Genomic DNA, 22,784 nt, shown 5'->3' with positions numbered 1-22,784 from the left:
CTTTATATTTTTATGGACCATATTATTAAACCCTAGAGAGTAGAGAAGAGCACATGGGTGTTGGGCCCCAAATGGAGTAGGCCTACACACCTGAGGTGAGGGTGTGGGTGTTGTCCGAGGCCTGGGCCAAATCGGTCGGCTAAGTGATGCGGTCGGATCCACCTTTACGTCGTTGTCACTCGGCTTTTGACCCGGTTCGACTCTGCAAGTGGGCTCAGGTGGTCCAAACGCAACCCAGATCTGAACATGATCCAGCCCAAGTGGGTGGGTGGGCCCAATTTGACCCAAACCAACTCTGACATGAACCAGACTTAGATCAGGAATCTCAAATCTCCAGTCTCCAGTCTCCAATCTCCAATCCAATCTCTCATCCATCCAACTCCCAGTACAAAAGGGGTCATCTACTTTTCTTGGGTCATATGGACACCTGTCACTGTCTTTTCTTTTCTTTTCTTTTCTTTTTTTCCTTTTTTGCTTGTAATTAAGAATTACATTCATATCACCTTTTATTCATCATCATTCCTACACATACTTCTCCAAGAGAAGAGAAAAGAAAGAAAAAGAAAATAAATTACAAGTGCATTACTACATGAGATAGTATGACAGTGATAAGCTTGTTCAATTATTTATCGCTGCTGCGAGAGAAGAAGCTGTTGATGGAAGGCATGATCTCAGGAGGACGGTGGCCGAGGAACTTGCGAAGCCTATGCTGGCTGTATCTTTGTGCTTCATCTGCATTGTCTAGGATTGCAGTGGTTCGATGAGCCTTCTTGATTCTAAAATTGTACACCAACAGATTATTATTAGTACTATTATTATTGTTATTAAAAGTGACAAGGTTTTAAGAATGAATTGAAGAAATAAAAAAATATATATATATATATAACAGTATATAGAAACTTTCATTGTAGTAATGCACTTTATTTATGATATCTGTATGAAATTTACCAGAAACTAATAAAGCTACACATACTTGCATCCTAAAAGACTTGCCATAGCATCATATTATTGAACCATTATTAAACTGCTTAGGATAATATCAAGCAAGTACTTATAAAGATCCACACAAAAATTCAGCCAGTAGAAATAGATTCAAGGATGTCTAAAAAGAGCTGCAAACCTGACATCAGGATTCAGGAAAGCATTTCTAGTGAGCTGAAACAAGCACATGCTTGTCGCAAAGGTCATGGCAGCCAACAGTGGATATACCTGAAAATTTGGACCACAAAATGATCACACACAACTCCTTTTATATCATCAGAAGGAAGAAGAGATAACCTACATCTGGTTTCAACCAAACACCCATCCTTAGTTTGCACTGAACTTTCTGAAACTTCTCTTTCTGCAGGCCTGCAACTACGTTTGTTATGCATGCGAATTTGTACATATGTTGCATATATATGTATATATATATATAGTGGGACTAACTTGTAAGTAAAATTAAGAAGGCATTGGTTTTCCAGTGGGCTTAAATTTGATACATACAATCTGAGAATAGTCAAAACCAGGAGCTGGCCTGCTGTTTTGGTCCCATTTCTTATAAGGTCAACCAGTTTCTTCCAACTTTGGCCATCTCCCATAAGTGTTGACATTCTATAGTTCAATATAATGTTCCTCAAGAGCTGCTCAGTTATAGATTCCACATGGAAAAGGATAGAATCTATGAAGCTGTATGCTTTAAATAAGTAAACTCTCTTCCTCAATGGGTAGGAGCCACTTAGCATTAAAATTAAGCAGCGAAAATATCATACCGGGTCGCATGATCTCTGTGATTGTTGTGTACACGCTTAAGGAATGCTTAAGTTATCTCCAGGAGTATAGTTATGCATAATATAATTAATTATCTGATGCAAGCTACCATAGTTTTCTTTGGTATTTGTTTAGTACTTTGCTGGCCAATTGCACATGTTTATCAAACTAATCTTAATGGATATAGGCAATTCTCTGGGTGCTCCTTATTAATTTTCTGAATGCTGTACCTTAATATTTGGTGACCCATTTCCAATAAACAGCTATATGTAGCAGCTAGTATACATCATGAAGTTATTATTTGCAGATATAAATTAATGACAGTTCAAAAACAAATGCAAGTAGGGCTTAGAGAAATTGAGAACCTCAACCCTGGCCAGCTTAAGAAGGCAAAGGGCCAGGACTAAGTAATAAGGACTCACAAACAATCTTTTGCATATTTAATAAACACTATGAATTGAACAATGATAAAGGGATTTAGTTCTGGATCTCCTGCATAAAAAAAGAAGTGTAAGAGCTTTCTATCCTGTTCTGACCTGGACAACCCCTTAGCCCTTCATTCTTTTAGGAGAATAAAGTTATATTTCCCCCTTAATGTTTTCCTAACACCTCCAATAATATAGAGAAGAGTCCAAGAATACACTCCACAGCAACAGATTTACAGCAGGCATTCAGATCAGAGCTGCAGAACAACTTACTGAACTACAAATTAAAACATCTTTTCAATCCAAAATGGTTACCCGTAGGTTTTACTACATCTATAAATTGCTGCGGAAATTCGCCATTGCATGTAGAAAAATTCATATCGCTCCGTTAATGCTTCTGTGAAGTTGAGACACAAATGATGGTGCGAGGGCTTAAAAGTTAATCACATCATAGTGGAGAATAGTTGCAGGAACCACATAATGTCAATTACACCGACAAGTACTTAATCACTGTTTCTTGTGCAGCTTTTGTCATATAATGCTAATAGCAAGTGCAGTTAATCTGAAATTGTTGCATCGTGCTACAGAAAACCACAAAAATTATCTAGCACCGATTTCCTCTAAAGTCCAATACATCAAATCCTATTGCATGTGAATTGAAGTCAACAACCAAACAAATCATAAATGGAAACACATAAAGTGAACTATATTGTAATAGTAACTCTCCAGTAAACATCTGAGAAGTGGAGTGAAAACATTACTGTACAACACAATGCAATCTGGTGGAACTGAGTGCAACAGACCTGATTATGTTTTTCTAAATAACTCAATTTTGAAAAAAAAAAAGGTTGCCTTACTTTACTAAACATAAATGAGCAAGAATGTTAAAGCTGTCCAAAAAGCAATAATATGGAGGATTAAGGGGCCCATCAACCGAGGGCTAGCATTTGGTAGCCATGGATATGCATCTGGAGGAGGCATGACACAGTTATCACCGTTGAAGTACACACGCCTTGGGAAGGCCCATCCTTTCTGGAAACTGAAGGTCAATGGGTCCTTCTTGAATAAGAGTTCTGATTGTACATTTCCATATGGTCCAGCTTCCATAAGTAAGTCATTATAGAACTTAGTACCCCAGAGCATTGCAGTATCATCTGCAGCAAAACAAAGGTGCACGAAATTGAGAACCATGTCTTTTTTTCTGTTTAGTAGTTAAAGGAATAGAGATGTTCACTCAAAAGAAAAAGAAGGAAGCAGAAAATGTCATGAGAGAGAGAGAGAGAGATGGTTGAGATAACTCACTTATAGTTCCATAAGGGGTCAACGACTTGTAGTTGAAGCTAAAAATCCGAGTAAGATTGTCAAAATTAGGGTGTTGGACGACTAAGTTCCACTGTGTGTAATTCATCCTGTAGTTAAAATTTGTTATTGTGATTTTCACCCGCCAATACTCTTTGTAATTGAGCTTAACATGCCAATGCACTCTAATTGGGCACATATGAGATGTGCACTGGACTAGAGGTGTGAAGGTGCTCTTGCCAGGACCATTGATAGCAGAAGCTAAATAAGGTGAATCACCCCTGTGATAGTACAGTATACCATAATAAGCCACTAAATAAACAGAAGAAAAAAATCATGACAGAGAGAATTCGATTAGGAATAGAACTCACTCGACACAGCTTCCTGGTTGAGTAATATTATTTTGGCAGCCACAGGTGCATTTTGGGCAATTAACTATTGTGTCATTGTAGAAAGACGAAAGCGAGACACAACATGTAGGACTCTTCTGAGAAAGAAACTGGGAATATGTACATGTAACATTCCATGTCACTGCAGAAACAAAAGAAGTTTTGTCACCGAAAGAGAAAACAGAGTTTGCTGATATGGTGAATCAACATTAATTAATTTGACTACCAGAATCACATTTCATGATAGTACTTCTATGCAGAAATCCCTGTAATTAAATACTAAATATTATCTATGCCTTTCAAACTGCAAAAACACTTTACAAAGTACTTGATCTTGTTTTGTGAAGTAATGGTAAATTTCTTGGATGCAGGGGAAAGGGGCTCTTAGGCTCTAGAATTTGAAAATGAAAAAAGAAAATTCAGTCAGTAACTTACTAAGGGCTTGAGTTGTTCTCCTTCCATCTTGCGAGACAAATTTGCTGGGTTTGACAACCTTCGCAATTCCACATGTATACCCTGGTCCTGGAGCTTTAAGGGTGAAGTTTTTTGGCACACGCACGGTCTTGTTGGTAGTCCCTGCTTGACCCACACTGAGCTGGAATGAACTTGCAGCATTCGCTGGATCTTGAACCCATGAACTAATAACTCCCCCTTTGCAGCAATTCGCTATTTGCATGTTATATGGAGTTCCTGGGAGTAGATCAACAATTGTAGGATCCCTCTTACAGCAGTGTGGGATGTTTCCTTTAAATTTCGAGCAATCGCCTTGCTCTGTAGCCTGTCCTCCAACCATGGACCAGATGACCTCCTTCTTTGCCCATTTCCATCCTAGAATCCACCCTGGCGCTTGGATGTGTCGATATTGTTGGTAATTGTACATTGTCACAACCGCCTGAAAAAGGAAAAATTATTCACCTATCAAACGAGATTTTCCTTGCTGAATCAGAATCAATATAATAGTGATGATCAACTTTGCATAATACTCTATTCAGAAAGAAAAAGAAAGAAAACATAGCAGTCGTGATGGTTTTCAATTGAATCAGATAAACCCAGACATGTCCATAGATTCAATAGTATGAATATCCCATGATTTGGAGATCTAGCATCTCTTTCAAGCGCCAGGATTGAATACTTACCACATAACCATCTGGAGTCCACTGCATAATATCCCATTTGATTGTTATGTTTCCATTTGGATCAAGTGAATCATATGCTTCTGCACAAAGAAAAGATAAAATTTTAACAAGTATAATATACATACATCTAATACCAACACAAGAATACTAAGTCGCATTCTTTCTAAGACATATTACTCCAAATCTTAAATTATTTCAAATCAAAATCCCTTACTTTCCCGTGATCCTGAAATTAGAGATTTAATTTGACCAAAATGTTTTCAACTTGGAAAAGAAAATAGTCTCAGAGTGTTATTTTTAGTGACTCCTCAAATTGACACGTTTTTATCAGATTATGGTGAAAGGTTTCTCTGAATTAATTGATTATCTATTTCAGTCTCCGGAAGCACATCATCTTGAAGAAACTGGACGAAATAATTATGAATGCCCAATGTTCATCTCTTGAAATGTTAATAGAATAAATAAGCAATCGTTCTTTCCCCAATTAATAAAGAAATCTCCAATGATAAACTTAAAAAACATCATTGCAAAGAAATGTTCATTCTGAACTCAACAAACGATGTATCAGCGAAATTCTATTTTGCAAAGGATCTTTTTAAGAAAAAAAAAAACTTTCTGAGTTCTTTCCAAATCATTCGAACTTTTGAAACCCCAGAGATAATGTCCTTCAAAACCCACACTAAAAAAACAAATCCAATCAAACGATACATTCCGCAAAACACCAACTCCTCAAAATCAAAATTTTCATAAGAACAGGAAATAACTCTGACCTGCTGCTGGAGTCAGAGAGCAAAAGACCAGAAATAATCCGAAGGAAATGGCCAAAGGTGCGAGCTTTACGGTCGATCTTCTCATGGCGGAGGATGAGAAGCTTGGCAAAATTCCCAGCATTGATTTCCACTGCAGCAGTAGGAAGAGGAGGAAGAAACACACGACTTATTCTTCTCCTTGCGCGTGAGAGAGAGAGAGAGAGAGAGAGAGAGAAAGGGGTGATCTGGAAATAAGACTTTAGGGAGTTATAGTTATATACGCTGCAATATGAATCCATGGGTGGTTTCTAGAACTAGAGCCTCACACTAAAGGCTCACAAATTTCCTAACTTCTGCTGGAATTTTATTAATCTCTGTGCAATCTATGAGGCCACCTGATAGCTAGAATCCAAGGACAGGACCAAGCCAATAGACAATAGTAATAGTAAAAGTAGAAATACCGCTGTCACTTCTTTATACTATTTTCATAGAGGGAGAATGTCTATTGGCCATGCTTTGCTTTGCAATCTTTGTGCTACTTTAGCAATTAGCACCCAAAAAAAACACAAAGAAAAAAAAGAAATGGGGAGTTTTTGCATTTACGCCCCTCAGAGTTCTTTATTTACATGCACACATACAAATCAAGTTACAAGACAAAATTCTTTTGTTCTTTTCGGTCAGACCACTTAAGATTGCGATTGCAATCTCTCAACTCACAACTGTTCGAAGTACAAATCTTGGGCTGGCAATGGCCTCCCACCAATTCCAGCTTCCCTACCAACCAACGCAATTTTAATTAATTAACCTTAGCCCCCCAAAAAATTATTATATTTATATCATCAACATCATTATTATTTGTTAGGAGTTCTTCTAGGCCTTCTCTTTGTCTCATTCATTTTTAATGATTAGAAAATCATTTATTAAACACAAATAAAAGTTTTCCTCTAATCCATCTCTATCATTTGGTAGGTCCCCAGTTGGGTATCAATTAGATTACTTCCATGATTAAGTCAAACTCTAATAAAGTTATAAAAGGATTTCTTGGTTTTCTTTGGTTTTAATTATTATATACCATCATGGTGACCACTCCTAGTTTTATTCCACATCAATTAAATGCAGCAATTCGAATTTCCTATAAATAAGCTCAAAACTTAGGATGCCAAGTATATAGTTTTGCCCATACGTATGGTGGTGCTTCGTGACTACCAGCAAGGATACAGCTAAGTTGTACAAACGTCGGCCTTCCTTCTTGACTCTGCTAAGGAGGTTACGAGTATATTAAATATTTAGAGGGGTCTTTTTGCGAATAACCACCCTCCGTTTTATATGCGCAAACCTGACTGTTTCTTATAGACGTAGGTGGTTTAGTATTTAATACTTAAATTCCTTTTCTATTGGGTTAGTAATGATATTTTACCTATATTCAAAGATTACAAGTTATGAAATGAACATTATATGGACCTGAACATTTGACATGGAGGAGTTGATAGTAGTACACAGATCCTGATCTGTAGGAAGATATAGGATATGAACCAAGTCAAATTACACATGCCAGATGAATCTGTCACCCTGATGAGCTACTGGTTGTAATAGAGACTGCTGAAGTTCTTGATCCTAATAATACCTCAGTTTATGCCGCGAAAGTGATGAAGATTATCATATTTAGAAATGTATTAGCATATGTCCTGAATTCTCTACACAAAAGAAATAACTCCCTTTGAATCCACTCTTTGACTCTGGACTGCAAAAATGAAGGTCCTGAAGCCTTGCCAAATATGACTGTTACATTCTAGCATTGATTCCCTCTGTCACACAGGGAAAGGCAAAAGAGACATCTCAAATTAAGCCCATCAATCTACATACAACCCTGATTTATCGCAAACGGACGCTTTACAGTAAGTGCTCAGCATGCCCATGGCCATCATCAATGGTCCCAAGAGCCGAGGCAGCTGGGTTATCCAAGAACCACACCAACTTTCCATCGGTCGGCTGTACCATACGAGCAGGTAAAGATGCAGAGGCATCGGCGATTTCACTGCTGTCGGCGATAGCAAGACGGACCGCCATTGCTTTGTCTTCACCTGTTACTGTTATGGCAACATTAGATGCTGAGTTGATCACAGGCAGTGTGAAGGTAATCCTCTCAGGTGGCGGCTTCGGCGAGTCAGTGATGTAGGTAACCCACTCTTCTTTCAACTCCAGAGCTGGATGGTTGGGGAATAGAGATGCCACATGGCCATCAGGGCCCATGCTGAGGAGAATGAGATCAAACTTGGGGCAGTCGTTACTCTCTGAGACACCTACAGTTCGGATCTTCACTAGTTGGCGGATAGCAAATTCATACTCTCCTGCTGCATCCTCCACCGTGACATTATCATTGATGGAGCAAACATGACTATTAAGAATAGATACCTGGAAAAATTAACATCCAGAAATATTCAGGGCTAGTGGTAAAAGTAGATGCCACTAACGATAATCTACTAGATATAGATAGAGTTGCCAGGCTTAGGCACTAGTGTTTCATAAAAGCACCAACTTGTTTGACCTTCTGATTAAACAATGAAATTACGGCACCAGAATATGCTGCCATAAAGGGATAAATAATCATAGTGTTATCCCAGTGGGAATCAACAACTAAATAATCAGTGTTACTTAGCAGTCATTATTACTAAATATAAGTAAATCTCTGGAATATTCTATAACTTTCACTGAATGCTGCCATTTTACAATAACAGGAGAAGTTAGGAGCCTAGGACAAGCTGGAACTCTGTTCATCTGTTGAAAATACTATAGTTATAGCCATTAGAAATTCTTTCCAAAACAATCAGAGAAAACAGAAAAAATAATAAACAACGATGACAAATCTCATGGATCAAAGGGTGCTTCTCCATGGATGTAAAAGAAGAGATATAGGGAGCAAAGCAGGATTCTACATCACTTCAGCTTGAGAGAACTCAAGAATATCTATGTCTAGCTTCATATGAGACGAAAGCATGACAGCAGGCTCAAGAATTCTATAGGGAAAACAACAGAGAAATAAGAAAAGAAATTTCTCTGGATCCAAGTAATTCAGTATAGCAAAATCAAGACTAAGATTAGCAGAATGTTAGTGGTCACAACTACTTGAAACTAGTTGCATGATACATGTATCCTCTAAAATCTTTACATTACATATCCCACTCTTTGTTGGTCTTCCGTCGGTCCTCCCCACTCTTGGAACCTTCAATTTAAAGCACTAGTATCTGTCAGATGTATCTAAGCCATTTAAACAATAATCATGTGATTTATTCCCAGAGAAAACAATAGCAACTACCTTTCACAAGTGTTGGCCTATAAGTGTGAAAGATCTAAGAAGCGGATAATTATAAAGACAGACCAGATTTATAATCTCACTAATTTTTCATTTTCTTTTACTTAATTGGATATCTGAAGTCTCTCACAGAACAATGATCCATAACAATGCAATAGTGATAATAGATATATGCCTAAACTTACATTGCCTACCAAGGAAAGCAAATGTTCTATGCTTATATACCTTGGAAAGAAATCCATCCTTTGTTAGTTTGTAGTTACTTTCCACATGATTCTTTGCCACAGCACGCTCATCAGCCCAGAAGATATACCATTTTGTCCAATCCACTGTCTTGTTGTAAGGAGCTTCACAGAGTTTCCTGGATAGAAAAATAAGTTGAACTTGAAATCCTGATGTATTGGATCATAACAAGAAATTGCAGTCTGAAGAACAGGTTATGAGAATTTATGTATGAGCACATGGAATGTTATAGACGAGTTAATAGATTAAAGTTTACCCCAATAAACTGATAAGTGACCTTCCAGATAAAGCAATAGTAAAACATCCCCTATCCTTTACGGAAATCTCCGAGAGTTGTGAGATGTACTCAGCCAAGTCAGTTGCCAGTTCATCTGAACTTTCGAAAATTCTTAATTCACTTGTTTTCTTAGTCTCAGCAGAAGCAGCCATTCCTTTGCACCCCTGCTTTTGTCCTCAAGTCGTGTTATTGATGTCTAAAATGCTCCTACATATGGAGAAGTAAAATCAATAAAAAAAAGTCTGAAGCTTTCTGCAGTAAAATTCTTCTTTCGAGGCTTCTTTGAAGAAACAACCAGCCATGATCTAAAATTAGAAATGTAGTTCTTTCCAATGGCAATAGTGTACTATATGGGCATCAATCTCTATAGTCTTAGATTCTAACATTACTGCAAAATAGAAAAGATGGTTAAGCATAAGCATACTCCCTTCACTAATTAAACATACAAGCAAGAAAGAAGCAGTTTTAATTAATGCATGATCATGTCCTGAACACTGGAACAACCAGAAAACATGATATTCTTTGTCAAGAAAGAAAAAGAAAAAGGAAATTTATCTGATATCATCTGACAATCTGGAAAGAGAAAATAGTATGGAGAAGAGGAGAGGAGAATTTTTCCAAGAATGCTCAATAAAGATTTCCTTCACAAAGTGCACTTGAAAAATATAGCAAACAAGATGTGCCTCTGGCATTACTAACAAGACAAGAGATGCATAACCATAGACTCTCCCTTGGAAAGAATGAAGAGGGTGATTCAGAATGATTTAACTCATGTTAAAATGACAAGTAAACTCAATCGACGAGAAACAAGTTAAAAGATGCATAATGATATATCTCCCTTGGAAAGAACAAAAAGAGTGATTCAGAATGATCTAACTCATGTTAAAATGACAAGTAAACCAGAAGATGAAGAGAACCTACAGCTATTGCACACACAGCTCAGCTTACTACGATAATCTCGCAACAAAAGATTGCTGGGCTCACATATTTTCAGGACTGATACTGTACAAGGCATATGCTGAATCAGTTATAGGACTAATCAGATTTAGCAAGACTAAGAGAAAGATTACAAACTTAGGTGTCATCTTAATAAATTGTCACATGCACAAATTATAGCACTTCTCATTTTGCAGGAAAAGAAAAACGAACTGCAATAATCACTAACAATCTGCAGATACTGGAGAAGATCAGAATGAGAAATACAGAAAGATTTGCGCTACATGTTATAAGTAAAAAAACAAACCATAATTATCTGATATATCTTTCAGAAGGAAAAGCTAGCAAAGAATCAACTTTAATCTTTAGCATGCAAAACAAATTGCAGATCACAAAGGAAATCTTTTCATCTGTGACTCTCTGCTAAAAAAAGAAAATAAAAGAAACTTGACAAACTTTTTAACAAAAAACCCAAAGCATAAAAGTTTGTATCAGTATGATTCTGCAGGAACATTTCAGAAGATGTTAAAAGAGACAATTCCACAACAGTGGATCAGATAGTCTTCTTTCTATGTAATATCCAATATCTACACGCTTGTTCAAGGATAAAGTATCTTAAATTTACTGCAGAAAAAAAAAATGCAAATCTAGACCATACTGCAGAAAGGAAAAGGCAAAATTAATGTCAGCAACCAAAGCTTAAGATAGTTACAGAACATATCAAAAATCATATTAAATGACTCTAATTCAGAATATTGTGCCAAGAAGAAGATTTAATAGTAGCCTAAGTGAAGCTTACCAAAACAACTGTTCCAGGACAATGAAAAAAGAAGGGGAAAAAAGCTTCTCTTTCTAAGGAGAAATAAAACCATCTTCGAACATACCTCATCACACAAAGCAAGCTAGCTGCCAAATTTATCTGAATCCTTCCTTAAACCTCAAAATATGAGGAATATAATGATTTGGCATGCATGCTATGAAGTTGGACAACTGAAGCAAGAGGAAAATAATAAGCATATTCCTACATCGAAATGGTTTATCATCCAATCTCAAAATCCAGGCAAACAAAAAGAAACCAGACTATCATAGTCCTGGAGCCGCATACCTATTTTTAGGAAGGAAAAAGGATAAAAAAGAACCAATTTGGAACAAAAGGAAAAACAAAGAAACAAAAGGTAACTTGTCAGTAAAAGCTCGACAGCCATCATTTTAGTTGGGACCAATTCAATGATTCCAAACTTTTTATTAAAGAACGCAAAAATTTATGAAAAGTTGAAACCCATAAGTTCCTACATGCATAAAAGAAATGAAGTGCGAAAATGTGAAGAAGGTCACAGAAAGTCATTGATTTACAACAAAAGCTGTTACAATCGGGAGAAGAAGACAAAGATCAAATCCCATCTCATATTACCTTCGAATTCAAGAGAACAAAGCAAACCCAGATCCCAAAACAGTCTCATCTCCTCATAATGCCTTCAAATCCGAGCATACTCCAAAGATTTCCCGTCCACGGCATAAGAAATCAAGAACCAGTTGGCAAAAACTTCAATTCCGGCAAAACAAAGCAGGCCCAGATCCCACTACCATCTGGGCTTGGCACTCCATTATAAAGAACGGAACCCAACAGAGGAAAAGAATAAAACGAAGGGATAAGAAGGAAGATAAAGGCAAAGAAACCCGAATTAAAATAAAGCAAAACTCACGAGGTTAGAGCCGATGGGCAGCAGCGAAGGCCGAGACGAGACCAAAACCGGAGGTGGGTGACATCACGCGAGCTTAATCTAATCCAATCCCGAGCATTAAATTAATCTCCTTTGCGCATGCTCCAGCTGCACACACGTGCGCCTGCGATCCTTACCAGACCCAGAATAGAATAAACCGAAGAATAGAAACAAGAATAACAAACCTCTTATTCTCTCACTATTCCTCCTTCCATCTCTAGTCTCTCTCCAAGACTCCACCTTTCTTTTTCCCGTATACTTCCTCTCCAATGTTTCATATGTAGAGCCGCATCCAGGACTGCAGACACTCTCTCTCCAGGAAGAGGAGAGGAGCGAGAGATTGGAAAACGACAATGACACCTGTACAAATTGGATGGTGACAAGTGGGCTAATCGAACTGTTGTTCCCCAAAGCAATCCAAAAGTCCCACATTTTCCAAAGTGGGGAGTTGCATTGTCTTTAAGCCAAACACCAACCACCTCACCTTTTGCTTCTCTTTTCATATATTTCCTTTATTCTGGTTAAATAATTGCTATGCTTATCTCTTGCTCTTTTTCTGTTAATCAAACTTATCTCTTGCTCAGATAATACCAGTTTACACTAGTGGATAACACTTGCTTGTTTGCTGGATTTTAAAAAAAAAACAGAGATAGTGGATAAAATGTTAATATACTGATTAATTTAGATAGAGTTGGTAAAAGTATTTTAAAACTTTAGGTGATGATTTATCCACTGTAAGATTATCGAATATCATAGTTTATTGTTTGATATAGATTTATTATGCTCTGCCCCTTTTATTCCCCTGTTTCACATGCATAGATTGCAAACTAAAACTTTTATGTGGATATAGTTCGAGTTATTGTATACTTGGCTAAAGTTATGATGATATGAGAGGGAGAAAATTGTCTTCAATGAACTGCTGTCTATCTGGCCTTCATTTTGTCTTCAATGAACTAAAAAGATCTGGGCGTTTGAGAACAAGGCAGAGCACGAGAATAGAAATGTGAAGCTCTCCTTTTAGTGTCTCTTTCTAGATCTATCTGAGTCATCGCTTTCCCTGCTTTTAATCAACAGCGATATGGACGAATATAATAAACACCACAAATTGGAGTTGTGCAATTACGAAATAGATTGAATGTGGTGAAGATCTTAGGCTTGTCTGAAATTATGTTGTTTCCCATCAGTAGTTAATAATAAAAAGAAATTCCTTTTTCTTTCTTTCTTTTTTATGTAAAATAGATACTAAAAAGTGAGAAGAGGAAGATGAGTATAGAATTATTTTTGAATCACTGCAAAGAAAATTGTCATCCATTAAATAGCATTCATCTCATGAAAAGAAACACTTGCATGGCCCATATCCTTAGTACAATGTACATATCTGTCCAGAAGTGATCACCCAAAAGCTCTAAACTTCTTAAAATCAATACTTACTCTCATCATTCTCCAAGCAATATGATTAGAAGCAAATTTAGAGGAAAGAGAATGACAATATATTCGAAAAACATTAGTCCTCCTGCTTATGTATGATTCAACTGTAGAAATTAGGTAGACTCTATCTCAACAATAGGCTAAAGAATGATGAAGAGAGAGAAGGACTAGTGACCATTGATTCAGATAGCAGCAGTGAAACCTCAAGCGAATCTATTAATGTTGATTGGTACACTTGATGCCCTCACAAGGCCCACTTTGCCTGTTCCCTTGTTTTTGGTTGATGACCTGAACAATTCATGCACCACCTTGGCTACTATTATACTTTACTAACTTATAATATATATTCCAAGTATATTTCTCAAGACTAAAATAACTTATAAGATAACAAACTTAGAATAACTATGACACTAACCATCAAGCTATCCATCTATTAATCCAATTGTTGGCTTCTTTATATTCCCTTTCATATCTCCTGCTTAAAATTGCAACCTTTTCATCACATAGCCCACACTCTGTTCCTATGTACCTTTGTGTCTTCATAACCCACTTAATTCCTGGTCAGGAATGTAACTATCTTGGTGTCATGTCACCCATCATTTTCTGGCTTCTCCTGCCTCCACCACTGAAATCGAAATCAGTATCCTATCAAGGGGAAACAAAGGAATCTCATCCTCCAATGCCCACTTTGTATAATTAGGAGAGTAAAAGAGGTTGGTGTGGTGGTAGGCAGGCCAATAAAATCAATGCCCACATCATGCAAACATGAAGAGAGCTCCCATCTTGGGTCTCAACAATCAAATGTTACAAACTCAATAGTGGGTGAGAGGGGGCCCAGTGTCAATCAATTAGTGAGAGGTAGTTTTACTTACCCTCTTTCCCTTTAAAAAGTCTAATGGTCATCACCTTTCATTCTTCATAAGAATGTATTCTTGGTAAGCAACCAAGTGGGTCTAACGAAAAGCCCAAGTGAAGGACATTAAACAACATAATTACTATGGGCAATATCACTTGTGGGTGTAATATGTTATCTTGCAAAATATAGTTGTTATGATTAGGAAACTTTCAATAGTGATAATGCCAAGTCAGAATTAACCAGAGGCATGACTACTAACAAGTTGCTCATTGATTCTGATTCCCATAATTGTGATGTTGATATTAAGAGAATAGCTTTTGTGGTGGATGCCACTGTTGTTAAGTGGAATGGCTATTCTTGGCATATGATACAAAATTTGAGAATTTTCATGTACTTGATAGAATAGAACAGTTTTCACCTTTGTTTTTCATGTGGGAGAAGCTAACTTGCAGTAATCATCTTCACAAAGGAAAAGAAAAAATTACATAGCCTTTGTCACTGAATGCATCAATCCTAAAAAAGAACAAAAAAAGGTTCATATTGATTTCTTCTATGTAAATTATTCTCGTTAGATAAATAGTTCTCCTAATTATTCCTGTTCTCATGCCCTGCCTTTTTCTTCTATACTTTCTTCCATGATTGTTCATCTACATATTCTTTTCAGCAGATTTTTCAACCTCATGAATAATTCATTGTTCACATTTCGCTAATTTCCAGTTGTAGCCAGTTGGTCTCAAGTAATTTCACTGATTAACTGAGGAAAAAAGAAAGATCAGAAAGGAAAGCTATCAAGAGAGTAGAATTCTACGAATAGAAGGCTTCTTGTTTTATAAATCAGAGACTTTTGATTTTGATTACTTGCTTCTGAAAAGGATATGGAGTTTATGGTAGGTAGGTTGTCAATGAACAAAAGTTTGTATGGTCTATGGAATCAACTTAATTCAACTAACTTTGAACAAAAATGACGATGACTTGTTTGTCGGAACCAAGAATTTCCAACATATGTAAAATAAGGTTGAATAGTTGACATCTTAATATATATAATTAGCCCCTATTTCTCAAAGAAGACAATGCACCTAATTAGTCTTAAAATGCTATATAATGAACATTCTCAGAATCATGGCAGAAGTACCATGGAGAAGTAATATCAAATGGATGCCATCTCTCTTTGCAAATCTTTTGATTGATTTCTTATATATAATGAGAAGAGGAAAGTCGGTCGGATTAAGCCCTAAAAAAAAATTAAGGAACACCAATAGTACTCAAAACACATGCATTCTGATGATTTAAATATGAATTATATTATTGATTGTGAGGTTCTGATATGGAATTAGTTGATTAAAATTCCCCTTCCCATGTATTGGGCCATAGAGCTTCAATCATGTTCATACTAGCAAACAACAGATGAATTGGTTGCCTACCAAAGTGAGGGAACCTTATCAGGACCATCTCACTATGATATGTAAAGATTCCAAGTAGTGCAACTTTTTCATCCATTATGCCATTATGTTTTCAGATTAGAATTGGGCTTCAAAGGATATGCTAAGAATATGCTGCAGAATCTGATTAGCCAACAATATATATTAAAACTTCCTAATGCTTTACTTGGTTGAATTTTGTTAAGAATATCAATGAATTGGGTTTAAGCATAAGTGCTACAAGCCTAGAATAAATGATATCAAGCTCGGCTTACGTTCTTTGTGGACATGGTAATAATGGAACTCTAAGCAAATTTCAGAATTTAAAAATGTAATTAAGTTCAGTCAATAAATATATGAAGACAGAACGAACATAGATGACTAAACTTCTGCTATATATGTTAGCCATAGATATATGATGAGAAACAAAGTTTACATATAATTGACATTGGAAGGATGCTGCAAAAGCTAGCAACTCCACACTTCCACCCTCTTTTGGGCCTTGAGCTTCAAATTATGGACCTTGGGCCTTGTTATTTTCACCATTGGAAGCCTTATGTACTATGTAAAAGATAAAAGAGCAATACAATGTCTAGATTACCATAATGACATAAATATATCTTCTAACATGATCATATATTCCTAATATAATTAGTCTTTCTCTGTTTTATGATACATCTTCTCCAGACTACCTCAAATGAATGGCACATGCAGAGAAAGTTCAAAAGGACATCAAAGATTTGACTCTAAATCAATGTGCCAAGTCTCATTAGTTTATTGATCCTAGTCAATTAAGTACTCTTGTCCTGGAAAAGAAAAACTAATGATGGAGACTATATATGATATCAGACAACAGTTCTACCAGTACTTTCTACCAAAATATTCAAACCACAATAGTTGTCTGTTTCTCTCTGTTCTATCTTCCCATTACAGAGGAGAATCTTATTTACTAATAGGTCAATTCTCTAATGATTAGGTTATAAGTAGTCATAGTGGACTTCCCAAAACTTCCTTGAAGTGTCCGGGCACTACCTATCTTGGATTCACTCTACTTTCTTGGAAATCTCTAATTTTACCTAAAAAAGTTCCCTTCTGAAGACCTCAAGTCTTGGAGAAAGCAACCATATGATTAATTTCTCTAAATCACTCAGCAGAGAGTAATCAATCGAGTCACCATCGATGCTTATTATTTTACAACATCATGATGGTGAGGTTATGTCAGTAGAAAGTTAATATTGAAGTAGAAATTTCCAATTCCATGCTCTTTCTTAATTAAATGCACTTAAAATATCTCTGAATGGATTTTTATTCTCAAGATTCTTCATGCATCCAAGAGAACTAGGAAAAGATGAAAGAAAACATCGTTTCTGAACAACGAATGTAATATAGCTATTAAACTATAAACATGAGACGGCGCTAGCTTTTGCATGTCAGCGATCATAATTGAGTAATAGAGAGTAAAAATAATAATTCTGAAGAAAGTATCAAGGATTTGGAATTACTCAGAGATTGACGAGTTTTCTCTTCTATACTTTGTTTGACTTCTTTTTCTCTAACCAAATTGAGCAAAACAACTTCTACAGTAGCCACCATACTAGTAGATTATAGTCTATCTATGAGGGATTGAAAAAATAAAAAAGAATACACCAGATGATTACATTTACACCATACAGAGGCTAAGCAATCAAACAGGATCTGTGCTACAGATTAAGTACATCTTATAAATGTGTCGAAGACGACAATCAAGAACTTGATGTCATATATTAATTATCACCGAATCTTGCAAACTAGGCATGTCCCAGGGTTCCAAAAGTAAGCAAGGACTTGATTCTTGACTCCTTTACAAGTGGATGATTGCCAAAGCTGATTTGTTCACATGCTTTAGAGTTATCATATCTTATGCACTGTTCCTAAAAGTTGGCCATCCTTCTTCCACATCCCCAAGCTTTAAGGGCTAAGTGAAGTAGATAGCAGCCACCATGATTTATGCAAAGGCAAAACTATGTTTATATCCCTATGAGCTTTTCTTCAAGGCCTATTTAATTTTCACCTGCATTACAAGTGGCTATTGCACTATCGAGAAAAAGAGGGTATATATGAGTCAGATGGTTATTAAATAGTAGCATTAACTTCACAATTGTTGACCATTGTAAGGAGCTTGATATGGAAAGTGGTGATCAAATAATGCTGTCCCCCTCCTTAACTGTTCATGTGCACCCAGGAAACAATATAAATTCCTTCAACTTTCTCAGTAATTAGACTGGTCAAAAGCAGCAAGACAGCAAGAGATTCTCTAGGATCTATTCATCTTTTATTTCTACCCACAGGACAAGAGGAATCCAATGGTGATGTAAGAGACCAGGAGCAACTAGGGACAGTTGTTAAAAGAGCAAGTGAAGTGATCAGGAGGAGCCCAAGTTGCACTGGTTCTGAAGAATATCCCCTCACAACCATGTAGATTTATATATCCTTTTCCTCTTTGGAGAGAAAAGGTAGCGAGCTTTATAGAGTCACATATATTCTAGGTGAGAATTGGATCTTAGGAAAAAGAGATCAGCATGACCCTGGAACATATCACTGTGACATTGTGTTCTTATTGGTCAATCATTTGGTGGAGTTGTACTAGAGTGCAGATCATAGGAAACCTAGGGACTAGTTGGACTGCAAGCTTTAGATAAAAGCATGAAGGTGACTAAGAGAGAGGCATGTGAGAGAATAAAGAAGAGCATATCATGATAAGAGTTGATCACGATTGAAGATGTGCATCAGAAAAGGAGCAAAAGCCATTGGACAACTTTTTATGTGCCTTAGCGACATCTCACAACAAACAGAGATGGATGCTCTGTGGAGAGCTTGGAAGACATAAAGTTTGCAGATGACATAGCTATATATCTACTATCTCTTTGTGAAGATATTTCTGACCATCTCTTCCTCTTCAAACTAATTAAAAAGAAAATGAAAAAAAGTAAAGAGAGAATTGCACATAGATTTTTTTTGGTGGTCAGGCAAATTCTCCCAAAGTCCACAAACCAGAGCAGTCCTTTCAGTATTCTTGGAAACAAAATTGAACATTATGCCTGTCATTAGGGTTATATCTTATCTTTATTATTGAGATTCAGACTAGGAGTAATGGAAGATCTCAGATATACCTTTTTATCATAAGTGGTCGGTTCAGTTTATTCTCCTTCTAAAATATTCGTTTCAACTTTTACGAACTTTAATTGAAGGATCGGTTTTGATGCGGAAAAAATTAAACTGAGATGCAATGTTATCATTTGCATATCTAGTGAAGAACTGCAAGGTAGTGAATAATGAATCAGAGTATACAATTTTCAAAGCATGAAGAAAGAAATGGACTGCCAAAAGGTGTCTACAAAATATATACATAATAACTAGCCATTTATAACCAAACCCACGAGAAGAGCAACTCTTACAGAAACAGATAGATAGTATTTAACTTTTCCCTATTTACAAGCACATCTAATCTAGACTTAAAGCACTGATATGAACTTAAAAGCACTAAAACTCTAAGGCAAACTCCTACCTACAAACAAAGTCACAAAATGATGGAGATAGGATGTACATGCAAGAGAGTATCTCCAAACACCAAAAGCTATTATCACATGTTCTTCAGTCTGAGAAGTAGCTAGAACTCGAGTCTTGGCACAGCTTTACAAACCAAAGGGCTCTTCATCTCAAGAGACATCTTTAAACACTCTGAGAGATCCACACCTCTCTCTGAAGGCATCCATTTGAAGCTCTGCAGCAGTTGTGCCAGCCAAAGGTGGACAGTAGCCAATCCCATTGCCTTACCAGGGCAGACCCTCCTCCCGGCCCCGAACGGTGCCAACCGGAGGTCGGAGCCCATGATGCTCACATCCTCTAACATGAACCTCTCTGGCTTGAATTCGGTCGGCTCCGACCAAATAGACTCGTCGTGGGTTATCGCCCACATGTTCACCATCGCCGTGGTCCCTGCGGGGATGAGGTGATTCCCGACGTGCGCGTCGTGGATGGCGAGGCGAGCCCATGAGAGGAGTGGGCCAGGAGGGTGCATTCGGAGAGATTCTTTTACGATTGATTGAATGTAAAGAAGGTTCCAAATATCGGTATCGGATACAGGGCGGCGGTTACCGACAACCGCATCGATCTCGGCCTGCGCTTTCGATTGGATGTCTGGGTGTAGGACCATTCTGGCCATGATCCATTCCAGCAGTATTGCTACTGTATCAGTCCCCCTGAATATCATTTCCTACACAATAGCGATGCAAAGTATATACATATATATATAAGCCAGCTTCTAAATACATATATAGCAAATGTTGTAACAATTGACAAAAGACAGCTACAGACAAGTACTAATGAGTCATAAGAACAAAGAGGATGGTTGCACAGGAAGGCTTAATTATATAGCAGGAAGAAATTATAAATGAGATAGAGAAATATACCCAAAGAACAGCCACCATATCAGCATCGGTGAGCTTCTCCTCCTTCTCCAAATCAAGCAAAACATCCACAAAATCGCCAATCCCATCATTTCCCACAACACCACTTGCCCTCCTGTTCCTGTGCTCCTCGATAATCCTCCCAACAAAGACATTAACCCTTTTAACCAAGTTCTTACACCTTCTTCTCACTCCTTGCAAGTCTAACCACCCAAGAACAGGGAAGTGGTCACTCCAATTGAACACCCCGAGCAGCTCATACCCTTCACTGACCATCCTCTCCAATTCCACTCCTTCCCCACTCCCAAAATCGAATCTTTTTCCAAATACACTCATCATGACATTGTTCAAGGATCCAAAATGAAGCACTTTTTTAATTTCAACCTTCCCATCTCTCCCCATTAAGACTTTAATATCTCCAACCATCTGCTCCCCGATCGCGCGACGCAGCTCGCCGAAGCCGGCAATTCTCCGAGGGCTGAACAAGTGAGTTGCGGATATCCTCCTTAGATTTCTCCAGTATTCTCCAAAAGGAGCAAAACCCATAGCTCTGTGGAAGAGGAGCTCGTAGGCGGATTCCTTGATCGGCCGGTCGGCGAAGGCCGAGCTGTTTAGTATCTCCTTGGCCGTGTCGGGGTGGCTGGCCACGATGAAACGAGTGAATCCAACGGAGAAGGCCATCAAAGGGATTGCTTTCATTGACTTAGCCAAATTGGCCAGAGCACGATGGGCGGCGTTGCCCGAGAGGGCGCAGAGTATGCCGGGTGGGCCGGGGATAGACCTCTGAGACTTGGATAAAGCCCAAGCTATCCCTCCAGGATAGAACACGAAGAGGGATAAGAGAAGAAGGAATAAGGCAAGGATTGGAGAAAGGAAGGTGTTTGGTAGGAAAACGATGAAGAAAGCAGAGTCGAGGGCAGAGGAAGCCATTGGAGATGGATTGGGAAGAGGTTTCGAGGATATGGGTTTGTGTGAAGAGCTTGGCTTCGAGGGATTGGAAGTGGAAAGGAACGATCTTGGTGGAAGATGTGAGGGAGGTCGTAGGTGAGAGGCGAGGGAAGAAGGGCGTGAGAGTAGCTGTTATATAGGAGGAGGTTGGGGAACAGGAAGGGTGATGGGGTTGTTTTTTGAAAATTTAACGTCGCTTCTTTCTTTAATCCCGGTTAAAAAGAATAACTTATTAGTAATGGAAATATAGTTTGAGATATATGCTCCTATTGCATCAAAGCTCATTATAAAAAAAAAAAAAAGAGGGTCTTTTTTGCATATTTCGACCCACGTTAATACGTTTATAGTCTTAAAAGATATAACTTCTTTTATTAGCGGCAAATATAGGTGCTGATGTGCTAAAAAGGCCCTGTGAATATTCCGTCTTCTCGTAGGGTCGAGAGACCTACGAGCCGAGCCAGCTCACGCCGCAGAGCTAATCATTCCACAATCCGTGCGGGTGACCACGTGGCGCCACGGGGGAGGCCGCCGTAGATACGGCACCTGCGAACTCGCAGTCCCCGAGGTCTGCCCGCCGCCCTCTCTCACGCTCCGATCGAGGGGGTAACGGTACAACACGTATCGGACGGCCGAGATCACATCACGTGGTGGGCCTCACAGGCGCCGCTATCTCCGTCACCGTCGCCTCGCCGTTAGGTCGGCCTGTGCGTCCGTATGTAGGGTGGTCCCCTCCCCCGCGGCGAAGGGGGGCTGACGAAGCTCCTAGAAAAGAGGGTCAAATGACCCCACAGCCGTCGGATTTAGATATGGTCCACGCCGTACGAGGCACTAAATAGACGGTGATTAAGGCTGGTATACGGAGACGAGAAAGCAAGGGAAGGGGACCAAAATTAAAATTAAAATTATATTTTATTATTTAGTATATGCGTACAAAAAACTTTGGCTAGCTAATAAAATATCCAGTGGATATGCATGATCGGAAGGAAGAACCACTTACTGCGTGGAAGTGGGATAAGTGTCAGAATAAACTTGTGAGCACTTCCAATTATCTCAACTACTTATCCAGATCGATCCTGCCTTGTTCTGGTGTGACAAAAGGGGTCCTACGTAGTAAAGAGCAAGCTCATGCATGGGGACTCATGCATGTGTGTTAGTAGTAAGTAGAAATAGCAATAGCAATAGTAATGTACCACGAGTTGCACAGTTTAAAACACCATACATAGCTTGCTAGCAAAGTTAAAATTTACCATGGCATGTGCTGCGATCTTATGGAGATCAAAGTGGGATCTCACCATGTTTTTGTTATCCACACACGTGAACTCCATTAACAAACACAAAGCCAAGTACTCTTTTTTAATTATTATAACCCAGTTAAGCTCACAAGTGGTACCCTATTGCACAACCTTGTGCAGTCTTTAGTTTGGACCCATTTGGTGCATGCCTGAGCAAGACTGG

General features: G+C 38.1%; 4 protein-coding genes across 9 annotated transcripts; all 4 read right to left on the bottom strand.

The window, feature by feature from the left end:
• Positions 1-15: 15 nt before the first annotated feature.
• Positions 16-1,359, bottom strand: LOC140779781 (uncharacterized). The gene is made up of 3 exons (XM_073125035.1): positions 1,283-1,359; positions 1,121-1,209; positions 16-776 (listed from the first exon to the last, which is right to left on the bottom strand). The coding sequence occupies exons 1-3, from the start codon at positions 1,304-1,306 to the stop codon at positions 623-625; spliced, it is 267 nt and encodes an 88-aa protein (XP_072981136.1). The 5' UTR covers positions 1,307-1,359; the 3' UTR covers positions 16-622.
• A 1,405-nt stretch (positions 1,360-2,764) lies between these two features.
• On the bottom strand, positions 2,765-6,030 carry LOC140779780 (COBRA-like protein 1). The gene is made up of 6 exons (XM_073125034.1): positions 5,769-6,030; positions 4,999-5,078; positions 4,298-4,754; positions 3,845-4,004; positions 3,477-3,754; positions 2,765-3,328 (listed from the first exon to the last, which is right to left on the bottom strand). The coding sequence occupies exons 1-6, from the start codon at positions 5,887-5,889 to the stop codon at positions 3,036-3,038; spliced, it is 1,389 nt and encodes a 462-aa protein (XP_072981135.1). The 5' UTR covers positions 5,890-6,030; the 3' UTR covers positions 2,765-3,035.
• A 1,359-nt stretch (positions 6,031-7,389) lies between these two features.
• LOC140778976 (probable 6-phosphogluconolactonase 2) lies at positions 7,390-12,565 on the bottom strand. Of its 6 annotated transcripts, none has more exons than XM_073123896.1 (7): positions 12,420-12,565; positions 12,217-12,342; positions 11,925-12,100; positions 11,398-11,503; positions 9,557-9,784; positions 9,283-9,418; positions 7,390-8,159 (listed from the first exon to the last, which is right to left on the bottom strand). In XM_073123896.1, exons 5-7 carry the CDS (start codon positions 9,727-9,729, stop codon positions 7,638-7,640), a joined length of 831 nt encoding a protein of 276 aa, XP_072979997.1. In that variant the 5' UTR covers positions 9,730-9,784; positions 11,398-11,503; positions 11,925-12,100; positions 12,217-12,342; positions 12,420-12,565; the 3' UTR covers positions 7,390-7,637. The 6 variants fall into 6 exon arrangements, with proteins under 6 accessions (XP_072979997.1, XP_072979999.1, XP_072979996.1 ...); XM_073123898.1 differs by lacking the exon at positions 11,398-11,503 and adding an exon at positions 10,499-10,579; XM_073123895.1 differs by lacking the exon at positions 11,398-11,503 and having other exon boundaries at positions 11,925-12,112.
• Positions 12,566-19,294: 6,729 nt separating this feature from the next.
• Positions 19,295-21,451, bottom strand: LOC140778465 (cytochrome P450 78A5-like). Its single transcript, XM_073123193.1, has 2 exons — positions 20,385-21,451; positions 19,295-20,188 (listed from the first exon to the last, which is right to left on the bottom strand). The coding sequence occupies exons 1-2, from the start codon at positions 21,309-21,311 to the stop codon at positions 19,583-19,585; spliced, it is 1,533 nt and encodes a 510-aa protein (XP_072979294.1). The 5' UTR covers positions 21,312-21,451; the 3' UTR covers positions 19,295-19,582.
• Positions 21,452-22,784: the final 1,333 nt, after the last annotated feature.

This window comes from Typha angustifolia, chromosome 15 (assembly GCF_048772165.1).
Source record: "Typha angustifolia cultivar Huaian chromosome 15, ASM4877216v1, whole genome shotgun sequence".
Taxonomy (NCBI): Eukaryota; Viridiplantae; Streptophyta; class Magnoliopsida; order Poales; family Typhaceae; genus Typha; species Typha angustifolia.
The sequence above is the reverse complement of the archived record's forward strand: the minus strand, read 5'-3'. Positions and strand labels throughout refer to the sequence as shown.

What these genes read in the sequence shown, in the direction of transcription:
- LOC140779781 (XM_073125035.1), bottom strand. Translation starts at nt 1,306, where the DNA reads ATGGGTGTTTGGTTGAAACCAGAT. An exon ending in GTGTTTGGTTGAAACCAGAT is followed by an intron (nt 1,210 to 1,282) that starts GTAGGTTATCTC and finishes CCAAATTTTCAG; the next exon opens with GTATATCCACTGTTGGCTGC. An exon ending in TTCCTGAATCCTGATGTCAG is followed by an intron (nt 777 to 1,120) that starts GTTTGCAGCTCT and finishes GTACAATTTTAG; the next exon opens with AATCAAGAAGGCTCATCGAA.
- LOC140779780 (XM_073125034.1), bottom strand. Translation starts at nt 5,889, where the DNA reads ATGCTGGGAATTTTGCCAAGCTTCTCATCCTCCGCCATGAGAAGATCG. An exon ending in CTCTCTGACTCCAGCAGCAG is followed by an intron (nt 5,079 to 5,768) that starts GTCAGAGTTATT and finishes TTCTTTGTGCAG; the next exon opens with AAGCATATGATTCACTTGAT. An exon ending in GGACTCCAGATGGTTATGTG is followed by an intron (nt 4,755 to 4,998) that starts GTAAGTATTCAA and finishes TTCCTTTTTCAG; the next exon opens with GCGGTTGTGACAATGTACAA.
- LOC140778976 (XM_073123895.1), bottom strand. Translation starts at nt 9,729, where the DNA reads ATGGCTGCTTCTGCTGAGACTAAGAAAACAAGTGAATTAAGAATTTTC. An exon ending in TCACTTATCAGTTTATTGGG is followed by an intron (nt 9,419 to 9,556) that starts GTAAACTTTAAT and finishes TTTTCTATCCAG; the next exon opens with GAAACTCTGTGAAGCTCCTT. An exon ending in AGGATGGATTTCTTTCCAAG is followed by an intron (nt 8,160 to 9,282) that starts GTATATAAGCAT and finishes TAATTTTTCCAG; the next exon opens with GTATCTATTCTTAATAGTCA.
- LOC140778465 (XM_073123193.1), bottom strand. Translation starts at nt 21,311, where the DNA reads ATGGCTTCCTCTGCCCTCGACTCTGCTTTCTTCATCGTTTTCCTACCA. An exon ending in ATATGGTGGCTGTTCTTTGG is followed by an intron (nt 20,189 to 20,384) that starts GTATATTTCTCT and finishes GCTATTGTGTAG; the next exon opens with GAAATGATATTCAGGGGGAC.